This window comes from Haliotis rubra, unplaced genomic scaffold (assembly GCF_003918875.1).
Source record: "Haliotis rubra isolate DU_JTF1 unplaced genomic scaffold, ASM391887v1 Scf227, whole genome shotgun sequence".
Taxonomy (NCBI): Eukaryota; Metazoa; Mollusca; class Gastropoda; order Lepetellida; family Haliotidae; genus Haliotis; species Haliotis rubra.
Genome location: NW_025766303.1, coordinates 626,171 through 648,084, shown reverse-complemented (window position 1 = coordinate 648,084; position 21,914 = coordinate 626,171). Strand labels below are relative to the sequence as shown.

At 37.9% G+C, this 21,914-nt stretch overlaps 1 protein-coding gene across 5 annotated transcripts in view; it reads right to left on the bottom strand.

The window, feature by feature from the left end:
- LOC124277761 (paired box protein Pax-6-like) overlaps nt 1–21,914 on the bottom strand; it is a 68,552-nt gene that overhangs the window by 29,996 nt on the left and 16,642 nt on the right. For 2 of the 5 annotated variants that reach the window (XM_046713487.1, XM_046713489.1), the window contains 2 exons: nt 13,991–14,155; nt 10,568–10,657 (listed from right to left, as the gene is read on the bottom strand). In XM_046713487.1, the coding sequence (XP_046569443.1) occupies nt 10,568–10,657; nt 13,991–14,003 (103 nt within the window). In that variant the 5' untranslated portion in view covers nt 14,004–14,155. Of the gene's footprint in view, nt 1–10,567; nt 10,658–13,990; nt 14,156–14,633; nt 14,778–14,873; nt 15,393–19,912; nt 20,324–21,914 lie in introns of those variants that run through there. The other 3 variants (XM_046713484.1, XM_046713486.1, XM_046713488.1) reach the window with 3 other exon arrangements.

The window sequence follows — 21,914 nt, the reverse complement described above, 5'->3', positions numbered from 1 at the left end:
ATGTCATTGGCTGTCAATGTCGACAACACACTTGTCTATTTGCTTTAGTTACCCACACCTTACATCTCATGTTTGCTTTAATTGTCTACGTTTCTTGTGTAGTCAAGTAACATTACTACATTGCTGCGTACTTCGTTGTGTAAACTAAACAATTAGTTACAATATCCGAGAAGCTATATGTGTTATTTCCTCGTAAACTGTGACATCTTTAATTAAATTTTAAACAGCAACATCTCCCTATGAGTTCAAGTCTCATAGTAGGAATTTAATTTCACGATCTATAAGGTAACTATGCTACTGAATAAGCGTGCGTTCTCTGTGTATAAGACGCCAAAACACCAACTAACCCTCGCGGTATCTGTGAAGCGTTAACTGCAAAGGAGGGTACGTTGGTAGTGCCATACCTCAGGTAATAATTTCCACTTTCGTGGTAACGAAACTAGTGTCGTCTCTTAGACAGCATATAATCTCACTTTCAAGTAATCACACTCACAATACAATAAAGAGTTTCTCGTCAAGGATTAATTGCAACCTTTTGTGGACAGCGAACAAATGTCAGTTATCAAGACAATAGGGAGATCACTTCGAGAACACAAAAGACTGACCGTACAATGCGGTATTTTCTTTAATTTCATTTGGACAAAATAACTAAATTAAGAGCATCCGTTCGTAGAACATCTTCACAATCCAGGAGCTCGCGGAGAAATCTGGCTTCGGCTAGAGCAGATAGCAGAAACAGTCGACTTCCGCCTCGGGCTCGTACGACTAGCAGACGGCTTCCGGTTTATGTCAGTGCAAGACGTCAGTTTTGAGAAACTGGCCCTGTTAACGGCCTTCCTTGGGCTCCTACCCTATTCCTGACGATTTCACATTAGACATAATTTCCTTTTATTCACTCGTATTGAGGACCGTGTTTTCAACAGAGGAAACAACGCCACAGGAGTAATACGCGTGCGCCGCACGTGGATTGCTGACCACAGCTACCCGAGGAATACTGTCAGCCTCTCTTAATGGCACTAAATATAACTTAAATTAACAGTTCCCATAACTCAAAAGATAATCTAAGATGATCCGCATAAAGAGAGATAAGAAATACAGTTTCAACTCATTTGGGCATTATTCACATTCAAGTAAGCGTTGAATATGGCACAATAATGATTCAAACACGAAACAAATTCACCGACCGTTTTAGGCACTGATAAAAAAACACCGATAAACAGGAACTACAGTCAACACTATGCGGTCGCTCGAGTATTCAAACGAACCTTGTGAAGAAACCAACATATTTCACTCATTGCACAATAATTTTGACACTTCCTGAAATGGTAAGTACTGATGCAATTCATAGCAGATAGAATTACATTAGATTTAATAAAAAACCACACGTTTGAATACTTCGAGTAACTTTTAAGACAGTCGTGATATATTATTTAGACACTGACACAAATGAAAGAAACAACTGGATTTTATGATTGACATGTACGTGTATTGGGGAATGTTCGTACCAGATGGCGATTGTCAAGGCTGAAATTGTTTCAATCCCTGATCTTCTAAACTTTGATATTAAAGGACTCTACTGACATCAAGAGGTTCATCTAGTAGCGCCCTAAAACAAAGAATGCAACAGTTTTATGTCGATATAATATTTACTCTCATTCCATATCACTAGTAATCTAAGACACCTTTACTGCTCTATGCTACCTTGATAGGAACCCGTAGGAGGGAAATGCAAGACAAGGTTGCCAAACTATCTGAGGCTAAGTGATGATTTACTTTATAATATTGTGTTACCTTACTCTTTTGCCAGTACATGTCCGTCAGCTAATGTTATGTATATCATATATAATACCCGTAATCTCCTTCATATAAATGTTTTTCCCAGTGGACAAATATGGTCGCACAATGATAGAAGCAATGTCCATGTTGTGTTTGAAAGTATATATATATATGTTTCCATTATTGTAATGAATAGTTATATCTGCACTTATTTTGTTGTGTTGGCATATAAATATGAATAGAAGTTATGTATACGTGATATACGATTTTCTACACATCGAAGGTAACAGCGAGACCGTCGCATTCCTGTCGTAGATTCTAGGTGTGACACGCTGACTCGCATGTTTTGCAGTGCACTGTCAAGCGAGGAGCCCCAAATCCTCGACATTACAAGAGGTCCAACATAAATTAGCGCCTTACCACCACGTTCTGTCACATACGTGGACACACACCGCCTGAGAATCGTAAATATAATCCTAAGAGGATAGTGGGACAAGAACATCGCCTTAGGTACAACTGACATTTACTATATGACCATCATAATTGGAGATGTTACATGTAGTTTCAAGAATTCCTCCAGAGAGCGATTGAATGCATTTGAATAAACAAAAGCATGTATGCAACCAACGACAGGTACAGCGACTTATATTTTGCTTAATTCTCATTGACTATGTATTTGTTTATATATGCTACACAACATCAGTTATATCTGTATTTCACATATTTGTCTATAGCTATTGTGAGGCGCCTCAAGAATACATCAATATACATTTACAAATTGATCATTTATCAAAACCTGTTGCACTTCACAAATTTACAATTCATCCGTGTGACAAAGCGTTATTACCCGAAAAACGATATCCACCTGTGATTCAGATATCATCACATGAACGATGTGATCCGGACTACGTACATATCAAAGCCACACCATGAGCTGTAACCAATTTACGTTTTCCAACATAATAGCGGCACGTGTGTCCAACTTATACCAAAGGTTATGTTCCCCTTTTTTTTAAATTGGTGTGAATTTGCGAACACTGGGTATTATCAGTAGTTCATAGTGATTCATAAGCTTATGATATGTTCGGAATCGGACAATGGACAGGTTTTTTTTAGATATTTCCTATGGTTATAGAAAGTTTGACCGTTGTTCATTGAATAGTCTACTTAATTTTGCCAACCATATGCTACCATTCAATTACCAATGCTTACGATGCGGGGCGAAGAACTGACAGCTGCATTCATCAACTCTTTAGAATGGCATGTTTCAAATATAAAACATCTTTTCATCAAGAATATATTTTACCTTAATAAACTTCTGACATATTACACCGATTCGGAACCATGCGCTTCATCACGGTGTTGTTAAATAAGTAAAATGGAATAGATATCATTAAATTCATTACATGTTTCATTAATCCTGCTCGATGCACCAAGACCACTTGCAATGCTTACCGTCAACACGGCATGATTTATGATATCAATATTATTTGAACTGTTGTCGGTTCAAGCCTCTACCATTTTGCTAGATGACACAGGAGGACTACAGCAAGTGTTTTAAGTGTAAATAACTAAATGTTATTCGTTCCAATAAAGTTTATGAGGGGATTTAAAGCCCTGTACGATCGGACAACACAGCAATTAAGATATTAGGCAATTTTATGATGCATTTTGAATGACAACTGCCAAATGTTGGCAGAGCGGGTTTCTCTTGACAAGGGCAAATGAATCAATGGCACTGCTCAAAACACAGTTATGTCTCGCGGGAATCTCGTAGTCTTCCGAGAATTGAGGGAAGCGTGGTAGAGAACTGGGATTATGAATCTAATGGCATTGCTATCCTACAGACTTCTGCTTAAGCATCCCTTGGACCAAATATGGGCTGCACAATTAGATCTGATTCAACCGAAGGATATTGTAATAGTTAAATACAAGTACAAGCTATCCGACCCTATACACAGAAAATATTTGTTGTTAACAACTATTTATGTTATTTGTGCGTGAGTTTTGATACTCTTTAAAAAACCTTTCGGAAGCATATAACTCTTTGAAACTAATAGAATGAAATATATTTTTAATCGGAAAATAACAACTGTAAAACATAGGACATATCAAATGAAATAAAGCAAATCAGAAATAAACATATGAATTAAACTTGATTCCCCATCTTTCCGTCATATTTGTTACTTGTATAACTTGAAACGCAAATGGTTCTTTAACTATGTCGGCAAACGCGAAATCCGTGTGAGGAAGATATTTCGCAACTTGCAAAACGTAGTAACAAAATCAGAGGACCATATCAGGGAGAAAATTTCAGAGAAAATTCAATTTCGCTTCCATTTCAGAGTGATTTAAACAACTTCGAAGAGGCTTGGTAAGCCTCGAATGGGAAAAGCGTCTCTGCGGTGACGCTGCTTCGCTGTCTATTTCCGAGCCGATTCCACCTCTTCCAACTAGTGTAATTGACTTGGGCTTGGCTGTTCCGACTGATTAAGGAAGATTATCCCAGTGGTTCTTCTGTGCCAAGCGCCAGTTTCGATTGGCGAAATTGGCACTCATAATAACAACAAGGAGCGGTCATGAAACAGATAGTTTACAATGTTCAACATGATTGTATGGTGGCCCACACCACTCCACAATGATACATCATCTTAAACTAGCGGTCGTGTTGACCAGTCGCCACAATTCATCATTCTAAACTGATGGTCTGTTGGCGAAGTCCACCCATTTCAAGCACCAAGTCAACTGTGTGCTGAGTCGTGAGAAACAGCTCCTGAAATACCTTAAACGCAGCACATAGACCACAAAATTTCAAATACAGCTATAACACGTTCAGCAAGACATAGAACAACAAAACCGTCATTTTTCACACATCATCAGTTCTTTTGATCAGTCAACGTCACCCACCTGCTGGTTTCTGACACATTCCATAATATTTAACACTAGGACCGAAAATATTCGTAATAGGATCCCTGAGAGCCTCAATGGGACATCTTATATACTTAAAGTTGCTACTTACCTGTGTGGAAGACACTCATCAGAGTATAAACGTGGGCTTAACCTCTAAGAAAACCCTCGTTTGTTTCAGATGCAGCGAAAGAAAACTATATGTGAAAACCATACGTGCCTCATTGTATGTTTTAGTTCTGTACATGCAAAAGTTGATAAAATATCTCAAGAAAAACATCTTGACCGTGTGAGTACATTTATACCTAGACAGTAGACCAGTGTTACCGTAGACTGTAATGTTACATGTATGATATAAACACACCTCTAGTTTGTAGATACTTCATCCGAGAACATATGCTAAGTGGACTCCCAACGTTAAATGCACTCACTACTCAACCACAAGTGTGAATTAGTGACCGCTACACACGACTCAATCGCCACACTAATCGCCATTAATACTAATGGTTACAAATGCGGCCCACAATGGATGACCACTGTTGGACATTACAACAGCTACACCATCCAGTGGGTCCATCGCAGCTGATAAACCCATCATTAATTACCATAGCTCCGCAGCGGTCACTAAATTGGCCTTGCTAGTGACCTCAACTGTCCAATGGTCTGCAGACAGGCAGGCAACCTAATGGGCAAGTCAACACATTCTTTTCCCAAAACGCCAATTTTCAGCTAATACCATGCCTTGTTAGATCTACCCTAAAAGGGAAGGTCACCCTATGTTGTTAATTAACAGATCTGCAAGCCGGTCGTGTTGTTTTCTACCATCATATGATTAAAGAGTACTAATTACTATAATGAACTCGGATAGAGTCGTAAAAATTACACCATGTGCGTTATGGTTGTAGTATCAAACTGATGTTGTACAGAGAGCTGCACAGTCTGTGTGTACAAATACACACTGTTAATTATAAAACGTGGAATGTTTCACTGTACCTTTATCTCTGTCAATGTGTAAACGTGCATATACAACAGAAACATAATGGCACATACATCTGTGGCGTCGCTGCTCTTGGAATATGTTTGGGTAATTCCGACCAGTACATCTACGGCCCATTAAATAAAGATATCGAAATTAAATGACGCATTTACTAGAAATCATCATCAACTCAAGCACGACAAATACTAATGTAAAATAGCTTTGTCTGTATCTGTGATCATTTATGATGGGAGAATATACACTTAAGAAGTACCACAAACGGCTTAAGGCAGAATAATATCATATGTCAACATTGTGATAAGTGAAAACTGTTTGAAGAATAAACACATGAGCGCCGCTATCTTATGCCTGATTAAATTATTCTCATGAAAATGTGAAAACACGGCATTACAAGTACGGCAAAGGTGTGCCGGGGATAATACACTGAAAGCAGTCACCTTTTGATACGTAAGTCGGCATTTCTTCCATTATAAATATTTCCAAAGCTTTGACTGTCACAGTTTGTAGGATACTTTGTATTATTTCAATTACAAAATGACTTTATATTTGTCAAAACGGAATTACACTGCCTTGAAATGCGAAATAAAAAAATGCTTGGAATTTGCTTAGGGACTTGACACTTTGGTTAAGTTACAAAAAATAACTTTTTCTGTCGCCCTCGTTGAATTATCTGCTTTTTCCGAAACCATGTCTCCGCGAGTGTCCATATGTCTTGAAAATCATCTAAACAAAGCCTCAATTTTTCAAAGGGTAGCTAGTTCATCCTACTGGAATCCCATAAACCAGAAGTTGAAACCGAACGAACATCGTGTACATTGAATGCAATTTGTTGTAGATAAACAAACTACAGTTTATCTGCGGTGCCCAAATTGTTAAATAAAAACAAACGAACCGTCAGCAAGTTGTTACAACGACTCCGTTCCTTGTGTTTTTGATACACTAAAGGACATCTTAGATGAATCTGTTCATTAATTTTCTCAAATATTGTGATTTTAGATGTTATTTTTTCGGAATGTTATGCCAATGTTGCTGATGCCCATGGTTGTGCTAACACATGCTCAGATAGGCGCTGCCTTTGAAGTGGGAAACACATGCATCTGGCAACGGTTTGGGTCCTCAGCGTCTTTTAAGCATGTTTTGCTACACAGCTAAGTGTAGTCTCGGGTTTTGTTTGAATAGTGTTTAACAACTCGGCAGTCAAGACATACAAAACCCAAACATTGGAAATCAAGCTGAAACAGACGGGAATGATAACGAAGGGAAGAAAAACTTTATCCGGAGGCCTCATTTTCCAAAATTGTCAAATACAAACTTCTAGTTCTGTTATATGAACCAAATTGGTTGCGGTTTAAGCGATTTCGTATTCCAACCATTTAGATATCAGTTACATAGAAATTATAAGGAAATAAATGCATTACGATAATACTACCGCACTGAATTTGGATGTAAAAAATTAAAATTAAAAATATCTTCACATGATATCGTTAAACCATTGATTTGAAACTTTTTAGGAATACATTTAATATAAACTTTTTAAAATCAGTTAAAAGCGTTTAAACAAAGCGTATGATTACTGGTTGAAATCTAAGTAGCTGATTTAACACTCAGTTGAACAATTGGAAACAATATCCTACCACCCAGGAATATTCAGTGTATTTTCTTGTATTCATTGTATGTGTAATTATTACTTCATTTGAAAACAATATCAACACAGGTTGAAGTGCTTTAAGGTAGGCCGTTTGATAAGTGTATTAATCGTTTCTAGCCAGCTTTCTGTAATATTTTCAAAACGTATACAAAATGCTACTGATTCCCACTGTCAGTTAATGAGTCGTTTTTGTATACACAACTCACAACGTGTTTTATAACACAACTCACTTTCATTTTACAATTTAGGTCCCTCGTCTTATCATCTATGTATTTATGAATTGTATTTATTGCGTAATTATTGATATAAGCATAAAAACCCAGGGTAACGTGACAGCTTAAGTCATGAAGGCTTATATCAATATATTCAAGTACACATGAGAAACTAGAAAGGCTGTGTAGTGTCATATTGGCTCAGTATTCACACAACGTTGAAGCATTATCAAAGAAATACGTGCCAGTCCTTCTGTAGTCGGTAATTACACTTTTCTTTCGGAAATGCATCTAGTGACAGATGAATATATTGCAAACGTTCACGGCGATATTACCGATTAAAAGTCCAGTTGTCCTTACAACCAAAACAACCCGAAATCAAACAAGAACATTGAATATTTATTTGTCTCGTTGTCAGGGTTAAATTACGGCTCCTAACGCCGATAATTAAAGACCTGATTGAGGCGGAGAGATACGGCGTAGGATCAATGTGAAGAGAAGGCTGCTTCCCACACTTTACATTTTGGGGGGCAGTGGAAATACATAACATGGCGATGGTCAAAGGGGGAGGACCTCAAAGCTCAGACACCTTCACAGAAATTTCATAGCACTTTCAAATTGTGACTTGTGAAGTGAAGAATATTATTTCAATACTTCTAATGTTGATAATTACTCTTATTGTAAAGTAAAGACTACAATCGAACAAGATTAGGTTATACCAAGAGCACAAAAGGAAGTCTGTATTATAATTGTAGATTTGGGGAGGTTTGTCTGAATTATGTTCGCATTACTCTGATGGATATATACAACAGCTTCGAAATGTAGCATGAATAAAACTGTAGACAGTTGTTTTAGAGCTTTAACACGTGTAAGCTTAAATTTTGAATTTGCAATAACTAAAACATATTCGCGCCCGAAACTAAGGATATGACGTCGAAAGGAACGTGACCTTTTCGCATACGTACCAAGTAGAGAACAACATCATCGACTGGGTACACATTAAACCACGTCAAGCTATCCTTCGATTAAAAGTCTGACATGACCAATTAGTAAAAATACGGACTTCATCGGAAAAGTATTAAAGTGTGATTAAAGAACTTCTTCCCCTAACCAGCACGGAAGATCAAAAGTGCTTATGGAATGTAATGAAAAGAGAAAACCGGCCTTAGAAGATTGTCAAGCAGTAGAAGGCTTGATTCCTAAATTACTGAAATAAGCAAGCCAGGTAAATGCGATGGGATCTAATTATTTATATGCTAATTTCCGCATAATTTCTGGCGGTTTTAGCTCAGATTGTAAGACATGAGCTTTTGATGTCGACAGTATCATGAGTTCTGCTGAGCAAGCGAGGCAATAGACGGTGGCGAAAAGCGAAAATATTCAATCTTTTTAAGGTGACATATCGATTTTTCTTCACGGAGCTTGGCAAAAAATTCTCTGGAATTCTATATGCCAGGTATGAGACTTAAAATGAAGGAAATATGACAACACCACACTGCTTTAATATAATACCACTCGCATTCTGAACTTTTCTAATTAAAACTGGCATTAATTGCTATTCATAAATCAAAGCCGTTTTTAGGAGGTATCTTATCTCATATCTTACGTTTCGTTTAGTAGACAGACAGCTATGAAATATGAAATGAATGTCGATATCTTTCACATTATCGTTGAGGTTAAAGATTAAATACTGTTGCTAATCATTGATTGTGGCGAGTGCCTGACAAATAACGTGGAAATATTTGTCACAAAATATTGTTCTCTGTAATGTTGATGTGGCACATGGACATTGATATACTGCATTTTCCAAAATGATAACTTAACAAAACTCCATGAAAAAACCTACAACTTAATCTTACGCTATAGATATATAACTTGATATAATGCTTTTTCCAAAACGATAGTTAACAAACTCCATGACAAAACCTACAACTTAATCTTACACTATAGATATATAACATTTAAAAATTTATCAAATATAGGTAAACTGTGTTTTCACTGTATAACTGCAACGCACATGTAGTGAATATGTATTCAGAAATGTGTATACATTTACTTAAAGTTACATCACTTAACTTTGTTTACTCCAATGAATATATCCATTATTTGCACGGGGTCGATCCCCATATCTCTCTTGGTAAACCCACAGTAGGACGACCAGATGTTCTAGCTTCGTTAACAATATATATTTACATTTCCTATGGAAAACAGTAGCATCGTGAACAAAGACCAACCCCAGTACAGCCATATATCAGTTCACCCAACACAAGTTTCGCCATAGATGTATGATCATTAATTATCAAAAACATTGATCGTCTAAGCTCTAGAAGTATCAGATATTACTGTTGGTGTTAGTTCCTGATGCATGACTTATAATTAATTATTAAATGCCTTAAACACGGGAGAGTAACCAAATATAATGTTGAAGCTAACAGTTCAGACACGTGTGCGTGTATGCTTACATAATGCATGCCTATAACGTCAGTTTGCTTCCAACACAACTCTAAAGTCTCTAACATTATCCAAACCGCAAGATTCTCATTCTGGTTCGTTTCTCTTCGAATTACGTATTGCACAATATGTTGCAAGAAAACTGTTGTTCAGAAAACACAACATGGATGAATATTATCCTCTGTATCTACTCACATAAACAACACAGGTGCCAAATTACCCACCAAAATCAGTTTCAATATAACATTTGCCTGTATCAACTTTTTACACATTAAATGAGAACCATCTCAAACATAACTACAAGAGTTTCTTCTCTGTTTTTATAGACTGATAATCCGTATTTGATGAAAGTAACAATTAGGTAGTTAAATACCTTTGTGCAAAGATCAACAGAATGAAGGATTTTTCTATATTCCCAATGATTCGAAATATCTGTTGGAAAATTACAGGTGACACAAGATTCAGTGCACAAGTGTATAGTGAATTTAGAAAAGAAGAAACTTGTCAGATATTCTCATGCATTATGGAAAGAAATCTATTATTCTACTTGATACTGTATTATAAGGAATGTCTTACCTCGTTTACGTGTATGTTTCTTAGCATTGCTTCCACTGCCGGTGCTTCCAGCATCACTGTGGTTGGTGCTATTTGGGCTCGTGTCTTCCTCTGGAGAACACAACAAGATATAAATGAGAATCAGAGAAGCTAGGCCACTTCATATCTGCCATATTAGCACGTTGTTCTTCGAATACATAGCAACAATGATAGATAGGACCGTCGCCAGTCTCTGCCAAACGCCAGGACAGAGGCCCAAGACAAGGAGATACACTGTTGCCCCAGGCTTTTCATACTGTACACACAGAACGCTCGGCTCTTTGCCACCACGGGAGTGAGATCGCTCTTTAGTCTTACCTGTAAGTAATTAATCGGGACAGGTAAACGTGAATGCATGTCTCATCTCCATCTATGTATCTGAAGTTAGTCGAGACATGTGATAGATCGCTTAAATCTTTCAGACATGTCACATCTTTCTCCCTAAATTAATGTGCATTTGTGTCTGCGCCACGCTCGAGTCTTATCATGGGAATCGTTTAATACCATGAAATTATTGAGAAAGCAACAATTAAATAATCGTGTGCCTAAATAGCTTCATCAAGCTCCATGATACACTCATACCTTCATAAATTATGTTAGATAATGTGACCAACACGTTTCGTATCAAAATACATGCAACGTCCTGGTTTGATGTCTGTTATGAAATTTGCTTTCAAACAACACAGCTTCATTGCTGTATTAGCGATACTGGTTTGTTTTATGCTGGATGGAGACCTAGGTTAAATTGTTTCCGATAAAATGGAATTGTTTGTGACGTTATGTTAATTGAGAAAATTATAGTCAAGATCGATTAGAATGATTGATTGTCGCCTGAGTACTTTGTTTACATTTTCACTAGATGATCACGTGATCAAAGAGATGTTTTCAAATCTGATATGGCATTGGTGACAGTTCTATGAATTTGGTTATAAAATAATCGATCAAAGCTACCAGTCTCTGAGACTTGAAAACATGTAGTTTGTGTATGTGATGGATTCACAATGTGACACGTCCCTTCTAAAAAAGGATAGCAATTAAATTAGCGTGTCGCCTTAACACGTGTGTACATCTACACGACCATTATATAATTTAATTGCCTCATACATCGCATTTAACATGCTAGTACTCTGACGTTACAAGGAAAGAAAAAATACAATGGGAAAGAGAGGGTAACTTTTGTGAACCTCACCGCTTAAAACCACAGTCCTTCCGATGAATTCATAGGCATTTGTTTCTAATGTAAACATAATGTACTGTCTTGGCATCAAAGTTTCAGAATTACCATAACATACCTATATGTATAACGTTGTTTAAAACAAGACCTAATACTGGTAGCGTCAATTCCCATGCTGTATAGTGTAAACACTTCACTTTCATACAGTCGACAGCATATGAAATGATTTTTATTGAAATCACAAATTAATCTTAGAGGATAAGAAGGAAATGACGCTGAAAAATTAATAGTCACCTAATGAGAGCGTCTGCATTTTGTTAAGGCTACCATATAAAACGTTCATCCCCAATCAGAATCCCTTTCGAGATAGTAGCATCCTTTTGGACAGCGCAAGGCCTCTGGTCGTAGCAAACGATAAAATATTGCGCGCATCATTATTCAAAGGATTTAGTTATAATTACAGTCGACTTAGCAAGCGAAATGTTGAAAATGCATGAGCAGGGAGCTGGGATATGGGAAAGCCCCTTTGTCAATTAGCACTGAAGTCTCACATGAGTCGAGGGAGAACCATGGCTAGGTTCTCCTAACCACCACTATCGCTAGTCACTCTGGACTCTTGATTCCTATCGTCTTAATTTATTGATGTCGAGAGATCTTTAAGACGGTGTTCCTTCTATTGGCAAGTATTTGGTATTCATTACAATTTCGACACTTCTACAAGGGAGGACTTAACGGAATTCGGACACGGCACTTGCAAATCTTGACACAGATCGGTATCATAAGGACAGGGCTAACTACAGAAATCGTTCAAGTCATAGAAAACCCCTAACTTGTCTCTTTTAGCCATTTGCTACGACAATCCTGTGTTTCACGTCAGGTCAACTTAATGTTTCCATGTCTGAAAACGTGATCGTACAGAGTCCGATTTTATCGGAAATGGACAATTTCTTCTAACGATTGAATACTCCGTAAGGCGGTGTTGTTTCGTCGCCATTTTCCTGACATCCCATTGAGTTGGGCGTATGCTATTACCTCAGATTCTACCAGTTTCTCTTCACGCTGGGAAAATCTTTTCATTACTCCTATATGAATTTTATCATCGTTTTCTTCCTACAAGCTGCGCTATATAGAAAAAATAGCCCCCTGAATAGCACGGCTACATAGCTACACAGACAATACATATAATAGGAAATAACTCAAGTCTATACCTTAATCACAGATTTTTGTATTGTGGAACCCTACATAAAAATGCCCATTAAGAAGATTTTAACCCGTTTAGGAAAATACATCGGCCGTGGACGTTCCCAAATTCAAAGCAGGAGTAACTTGTACACTGTAACAGTAGCGTGTAGAACACAAGCAGATCGAACTGGAATCCCAACAAAAATACACACATGTTTACACTTTAAAATGTAAGCTCTTTCATCAATGTATGTTACAAACTAAGTGTTTGTCATGTAACCATTTTACACTAAAATACAATTACTTCGGTGCAGTAAAAGTAATTGTAAATGTACTAGAGGACACGTATAGTAAAATACACTGTTCTGTCAAACAATTTTGAGCCGGCAAATATAAATATGACAATAGTTTATTCTAGCTCTAAAACTGATTTCCTTCGCATCCACATTTTAATCTTCCATTACAATAATATATCCCAAAGCTGGTTTCTCGAGTTTACTCAATTCTGAGGTTTCAGAAATTTAGGTGTGTAAGAATATATGAATTAAACAAATGCAAAAAATGAATATCGAATATTATTGTAAATCATAATATATTGAAATCACTGCGTGGATCAAACGTTGATTGTGTAAATGGGTAATTCTTTACACGACATTTGATTGCATGGTAATATGAGATGGTAGTAACGTGTAACCTAATTGCAAAAATATTCTTACAGTATTGAATTTCTTTTAATTGCATGTGAGAAGTGTCAATTACAGAATACATGAAAAACAGAAATTAATTCAGACCTATAAATTCCTCTAGTTTGCTGTCATGATGAAATGACCATAGAACTAAAATTAATGAAATAAAATGAAATATGAAATTGTGAGAAAAACATCATATTCGATTACAGTTTCACGGTTGAAAATGGCCGATGTTTACATTTGTCTGTGAAAGTTCGGTTTACATTGCGTAAGGGTATTTCTGTAAATAACACGCACAATGGCTCGAAGCATGTAATACTAATTCTCTGATTTGTGTATATGTAATAAATGGTGACAAACCTTTCGCAGGCATGGCGTCCTCAAACTGTGAGCTATCCAGTTTGCTTGTCAGTTTTGTCGTCTGCTTCAACAAACACTTGTTCGCGAGAAGATAAATCCAAAGTGGTGCAGTAGCGGTTACCGGGCTTCCATGCAGTCTCCGGAGGTTGGCCACACTAGAAGGGTCTGGAGGGAGTAAAAGAACCAGTGATTTACTCGCAAAATACCTAAATTATATTGTATGAGGTCACACCTGAATTGTCGTGCTCGCTGTCTGAAATACAACATCCCGTCGTTCTAATCGCTTGTAATAAACATGGCCGACGGGAGGAGATCGTCAACGCTCACGGACCAAATCAGATGCCGTTTTCAGCCTAGAGGGAGTTGAGAAAGATTGGGCTTCAAACTGCCTGTATCGTATGTCCTCTGTTCTACACTGTGGCTATGCAACGACTCATGCCCAGGAGACGATAATTCCTCTCTCACGCTAAACCCACCCTCGGGTTAGTGGCTGAATGTTAATAATTACCGGATTATATCAACAATTTGTCCGCTGATAAGCCCGCAAAGGCATAAGCGCTTGTTGTGCAATTTAGGACGAAAGGTACGTTCAGCGTTTGGATATTATTAAGTATATTGGGAACACATGTGTTAATGTCCATACCTGTACATACACACAACAGTCTAATATCAGTTTGTCATTCATTCATCCGGGAGCCACACGAAATGCTACAACAAGCTTCACAGCATTATGTGAACAGGTCACAGAAAAAAGTACATCGCCGAATATTGTCCAAAGGTGTTGAGTCTGGCTGTCCAGTGGCCGTGTCACGCTGTGACGAAAACAGAGCTAAGTGTGACTTGTCACATACTTCAACAGCTAGATAGACCGAGGCTGACTTACATTCAGACGAGACAGTGTATCAGTTTGACATCAACTTCCTAGGTAAAGAGGGCCACGCTAGCGGGGGTGTCCATCCTACAGTACATCCCTAGGGGTAGGAGGAATCCCGGTCAATACTGGACACCCGTGTATGTAGTAGTAGTATCACCTCCATGCTATAGTGCTATAGTGCCTCAGATCGTGGGTTGCCCCTCGTCAGCTAAGGTCCTGATTGGCCAGGGAACAATATCACTAGACTTCTCATGAAAGCGGCAGTCCATGCAGGCCAATCGTTCACGCTCGGCGTTCTAAGCTCAATGGAACTAGTTCGAGCTCTCCCAAATGCGTTCAAACTTATCGTGAAATGCAGACGACAATATCTACATATCCTTGGTCACGAAAGAAGAAGAAAAACTGCGATAAAACGAGGAAGAATGACTACTTCACCGCATAATGAAATCGATGAAATGGATTCCCGAACCCTAATGCATTTCCACGTGAAATTGGATTCTCAGGGGTTTTTTCTCCCGCAGTGTAAGCATAGGGTTGTAAGCAACATTGAACATCACCAATTTATGCGTAATGTCCATTTCACAACTGGCTCAGTGTTTGTTCTCTGTATAGTCTCTAACACGGTATTGTTCTGACACAAATAATGCTATTGATTGAAATGAACATCACCTTGGTCCTTTTCAGAAACATGGTTCTTTTATGCATTTGACACTGAAAGAAAGTTTTATTTTCTTGTTTCATACGAGGCTATTCTTGACAGTTATCAAATTTGCATACAAGTGCATGCCATTATATCATAACTATTCCAAAAAGGCATCTGCTCCCCTACAAACGAATATGTTCCCAGTCAGCTGAGGTCGACCATTTATCTGTGTCATCTATTGAATATCGTTTCAAACACACCGAAAATCAACAAATATGAATTCAGGGGCACTTTTTGTGAGGATAGTATCGTGCAATGTTCATAACAAATGCACAGAACGTTCTGAGAAATGGAGTCCACGCAATGCAGGGCTCCCAGGGCCTGACTTCACTACCAAATCTTTAACACGGTCACGGTTGAGAAGGGTACAATCAGTCCAGCATTGGTTGCCCTATAATCTATACACGTAAATACCAATAAAATGAGAAGACATAGACTGTGAATACAAAGTTTGGATGTGGAGAACGTAAATGGGATTTGTAGTGCTTGACGATGTGTCTGTGTATCAATGAGAAGGTACATTGATCTCGCTGTCAATCAATGACTAGCACGGATCTGCATAGTAATGACCCCGAGTGCAGTTCAGTGTATCTACTGCAGTATCCCGGCATGCACATTGTTTCCTCAGTGATATCTAGCAATGTTGCTTTGGTGGGACAGCTCAACACATAAAGACCACGAATGCTTCATACGTCGCTTTGCATGAATACAGATTTGGTTGATCACAATGTGACATTTAGCTTCAAATAGATGACCTCTGTTTCTTATTTTTATTTTGGGGGTAATACAATATTAATATATGGGACAAAAGTAGAGACTATGAATGAAGCGAAATAAGCATGTGAACTATTTTTGTTTGTGTTTAGGAAAAACTATAATGGATGGTGCTTAAGAAAACATAGCTCAAGTTAACTCAGTGCTTTAGCTTTGACCAGTGCTTTGCAACACTTAGATCAACATCATACAACCGTTATTGTATTGGAACACACAAATGAAAGACTTAACGACTTCGCTCACAATTGCCATAACAAATTCTTTCGATGTCTATGTATAGTAATCAATCATCTTACTAGAAAAAAATGTGCCACAATGTGGAGTGGAAATCATAACAGCATGATAATGCTAAGATAACGATTCATCTTTTTGACACCATATGGTAATTGTTAAGTCACAAGATATGTTCACATTTACAGTTCGATTTTGCCATATCCATTGGGATTAATAGTAAATACGAGGATGGATTAGGATTAGGGATCCAATCAAACAGGGCCATTTACTGACCTCATAGCTGAAGTCGAGGTTTAAACCAATAAAGACTTTAACAAAGATACAAATATACATATCTAATTCCTTCAAGTGAATATACACCATTAGCGATTGTGACAAATTGGTTTTGACGCTTGAGTTAATGCTTGATTGGTACATGATATATTAAGAGACTATTATTATCCGACATTATTGTAGAGTTGGGCTATCTCTTAATACCGTGCAGGTGTTATTTCAGATGAGTATTCGTGTTAGCAGAAAATGAATGCAACATATTAAAAAGCGGCTATAGTGTCAAACTGCGGTTTAAAATATGACACTTAACATTTATCTTTTATCATTGATTTGCATGATGTATTCAGCATATTTGAAACATAATGTACCGGTATAATTTTCAACGGAATATAAACACTGGCTTTGAAATGGACTTGATCTGTTTTCTTCATTATTTTGCATTCTTGCAAAATTCTTTTATGTGCTCTTGAAAAATTATTCATTTAAATCCTTAACCAAATTTGAATCTTCATGTTTTGATTATGCGGATGGTTTGGAAAATAAAACACGAAAATTTACACTAATCACGGTTTTAGATTACATGTTGAAAACAGTCCTTGATTACTTGATAGCCATAAAATGCCGCTCGTCCCTCTATGTTAAATTGCAAAATCTCTGAAATTATTGGTTTGAAAGTCGTCCGTATTATTTTTGTAACTAAGACGCCTAACGCGAGTTGTGACGTTGACAGGAACACCAGATGGGACAGAACTGTCGTAAGGCAACAGAGGGGGAAAAGAGCCTAAGGCACATACTCCTCACTAATTTAGGGAAAAGTGTCAGAGATTTACTCAGCTCCTTGGGGTCTGAATCATTTCGTCCCAACACGTTAAACTAGTACTCTCTTTGTTTTCTTGTTTCAAGATTAATCCATGATGATATGTATCTTAGTCACTGTCTCTATCATCCTCGCTTTCTATCAGTAACACCTTGATAAGTGTTGACATCGTTGTAAGCAATTATTAACTGGATTAGTGTATTAGGATTAGGATTAAGGACGTTTGTATTAGCTGTGACGGCGAGGGTATCGTTATAGCAGTGTGTTGTAGAACTGCAAATTTATTGTGGGGTATTTTTTATAAATAGTTTCCACTGTGCGTGTTGACTTATACAACGGTAATGGTGTGTATATAAGTGGTTTATTATATAATACATTTTAATTTCTTTATCAAGGTTGGTTTTAAGTAACTTTGAAAAAAGATTTGACAAGACACTTCCCTAACGTTAAAACAGAAATATTGATATTTACACGGGATGCGTTTTCACATAATATTTTGTCAAATGTTGCATGGGAAATATATATGGAAATATGAATGTATCTTTATCGTCGAGAAGCATTCCTTTATGTGGTAATAGTACTGAGAGTATAAGCAGATTTCCTGGGATTTTCCTAAATCCACATATTGAGGATTTGCAGAGCTGAGCTTTTCATAAACAGATGTAAATACTGACAATACTTCATTACACTTTCATATTATGCGTATGCGTTATGTTTCTTTGGGGCTTTTATAACGGCTCGTGTGAACACCAGCTAAACTTCTAAATGTAAATAACAGTATTATACATGTGTTTTATGTGTGTTTAGTATGAGATATAACACGGATTTGTGTTGATAAAAGCGACAAAACAGTTTCCAAAATCATCAGAAATTTCTGCTAAAAGTACAATCCGTGTACGATTCCGACCATATCATAAGCAGGTTCTCATCATGAATCTCAACCAAATAATGGCGATGCCAGGTGTTCGGTTATGAAGTCTGAAAAGTGCAAGTAAGACCTTTCTCCTGCGGCAAAAAGGTGAGGAGGGCTAGATGTGACGATTACAGCATTTATCACCGCTTGTAGCCATATACTAACGACCAAGAGAGGTCTTAAAAGGCTATGCCTTATCGTTTCTGATAAATATTACGGTAAAATTTGATATGCATCTTGATGACTGATTTGTGTCAATTTCACGGATAAAAAGATCATATTGCTGACGGGGAAACGTCGTGCAAGCCGTCTTCTCGGTTCTGTATTTCCCGTCTCCGCTTTTGGAAGAAACCGCTCCAAGCGAGGGACTTGCTTTTGATATTGAGTGTTTGTCGGGTTAGTTGTGAGCGTCTTGATTAAGTCATCTTAATTGTTGCGGTTTAAACACTTAACGGACACTTAATAGGGTCTTTAGGGTCGAAAACCTTAATCGGTAGGCGCGATTAAGCAACATCGTTGTGGAGTTTGTTTACATGACAAATGGAATTACAAACTCTGAAATGTTTATGTGTTGGTACATAACACAAACCAAACAAACATCATATCAGTAAAGTCCTTGATATATCTTAAAATAATTGTCATCAAATGTCAGTATTGGTTAATGTTTAGTACAGATTAATTGTATTTGATATAAAAGTTGAATATAGATAAAGGAATTTTAGTAAAATTCTTTCAAATTGAAGAAATGGTTATTAAAATGAATTGTACATTCAGAAAAATGTTTGAAGTGTTGGCGGTGGGCTATTTTTAGTGTTGATTAGGTTAAGTTATAGCAGTTCCTAAGATACAGTTCTATTCCGGTGTCATCGTATTCTCCGACTGAATAAGCAACATGCCTCTAGGCGTGTATTCATGCAGATGTACTACAAAGAAACATCGAGTATAGCAATCCATTCGAATAATCTCAAACATTATTCACGATGAAGCAGTCATAATGACAACATAATATTTATATGCAACTTTTGACAACAGTCGGTATTCCGCTCCGATTCCCGATCTTTCGCAAGGATGATATGTCTTTAAACCCTTCATTAACTAAAGTGACAAGGCAACGGCTGAAAGAATAGTTTGGAGATAGTGGAATTAATATACACATATTTTATACAGTACGAATGATTAGGCGGGTGTTGAAGTGAGTGAATCCTACCCTGTCTCAAGGATTGCACCGTGTGTCTATGTGGAAGGAACGACAGGTCACATATGCGACAGAGTAGCGTACATTGCCATGCTAGTGCATTATGGAGGGGAAATTATGCAGCAAATGTTGTACATACCTCAAGAAGGACACCGACGTCTTCCTTCAAGGGTCACTGCACACTTGTCCACGAATCTTAAGATGGTCCTTGCAAGTGTGAAATCGCTGACTTATTTGCCAGAAAACACAATTTTGACAGAATGTTGCCAAACGTTCGTGTGAGCTTTACGTAGGAAATAGATCCGCGTCGTGTTGGCTGACTTAGTAACCAATAGGCTGTGTATATGCCTTGTCCGATGTGCACTAATACACTGTCAAATAGTTGTCCACTGATTTGACAACTGAGGAAAAAACTCGAATGAGGTGATGCAGAAACGTATTCAAGTGTTAAGCCTTAATGCCATCCGAATGCCATCTCCATCGGTTATAGAAGCTCCACTAAACCCGGGGATAGCCTTTCGTTTCATCGACTAAATTCTAAAACACATGTTTAATAAAATCATGCAAGGGGCGGAGTTTTGAGATCTTCGCGTGCAGTGACTGCCACAGTAGCTGGAGGTGTGGCCTAACATTGACTACTGATCTAATGACTATGCTGAGGCGAAGGCTTCTGTGACACTAGACCTCCGTATACGAGTCAGCTGAAGCACGCTGCGATCCCGGAGCTCATTAGCATATGTAGGCGGATCGCGATAAGCCAATTCGAAAAGGCTCCGCCCACTCGTGAGTAAGCTCGGCGAACAGATCTCGTTTCGAGCAATCAGATCACTCTGTCAATCACTTGTCAACGTGACAGCTGGAGATAATGGGAGGATCTAAATGCTGGCGATGATCTGATCATTCGATGCTATTGTCGTAAACATTACAATAAACATTAATTGAGGAGTAACGCTAATAGCAAGGACCTGTTTTAAACCAAGGTTCAGTTTACCCTGAATCTGTGCCGTGTTCAATAGGTACCAAAACAGGCGTAACTGAAGAGAAGCAAGCGGTAAGAATAGCCTGCGTTTATCTTTAAAAACTGCAGCTAAAGAAACCCCCCTCGCTTCTTGTCCGTGTACAATGGCTGTCTTACACCGAGCTGTAGAGGCCCTGAAGGGAGAGATAGAGAATCGTGGATGAGAAAATAGATGCTTTGTAAGGAGACGGGAGCTCAAGTGAGCCGGAACCCATGGTTTGTGGATAGAGGCTTGACTGCTTCATGGCGGTGTCACGTAATCCCATGGCCACAATATTGCCATCGTATGGAAATATCCGGGCTTAGGACACTCCACCGTGCTATTAAAATGTCCGCACCATGGTTGAGATGTTTGGAGGCTTGCTGTGTAATGATGGTTGGATTTCCAACTGGACTTTGGTCAAGGCAGTAATTACTAGTGTGGAGCACCAACCCAATCATTAAATGCCGTCCTAACCACGGGAACAAACCCACTGATTTGAGGTTCCTATGTTCACGTGAAATTTTAACATACCTAGTAGAATTTAAATGATTTCCTTAATCGTGGGTATCGTTTGCTTCAGAAAAGATCACCAAGACGCGATTCGGAACATTTACACGGCTGTCATTATGTTTGCATTAAAATATTTTTCTCAAAAGTTCTGGTCTTAATTTATCCGATGTTCAAACTATGATGTAAATATATGTAAGTAAATGCTAAGAACAGTACCCCCACATGTTATGTTCATAATGTAGTTGGTGCCTATTTTAAATTTAATATTGACCAAAGTTGCAGCAATAGCCATCTGTTATATGTTGGTACAATATTCACACAAAACTAATATATGTATGAATACATCATACACAAACCTAATACCACTCAAATGGAAAGGATTCTTCAAGAAAATACAAACCGTTTTACTATAAATAACACACACACAGAGTTTACACAGATTATACAGAGCATACTGATCGTACTGGTGACACTGATCGTACTGGTGACACTGATCGTACTGGTGACACTCGTACTGATCGTACTGTCCACACTGATCGTACTGGTCATACTGATCGTACTGTCCCACTGATCGTACTGTCACACTGATCGTACTGGTCACACTGATCGTACTGGTCACACTGATCGTAC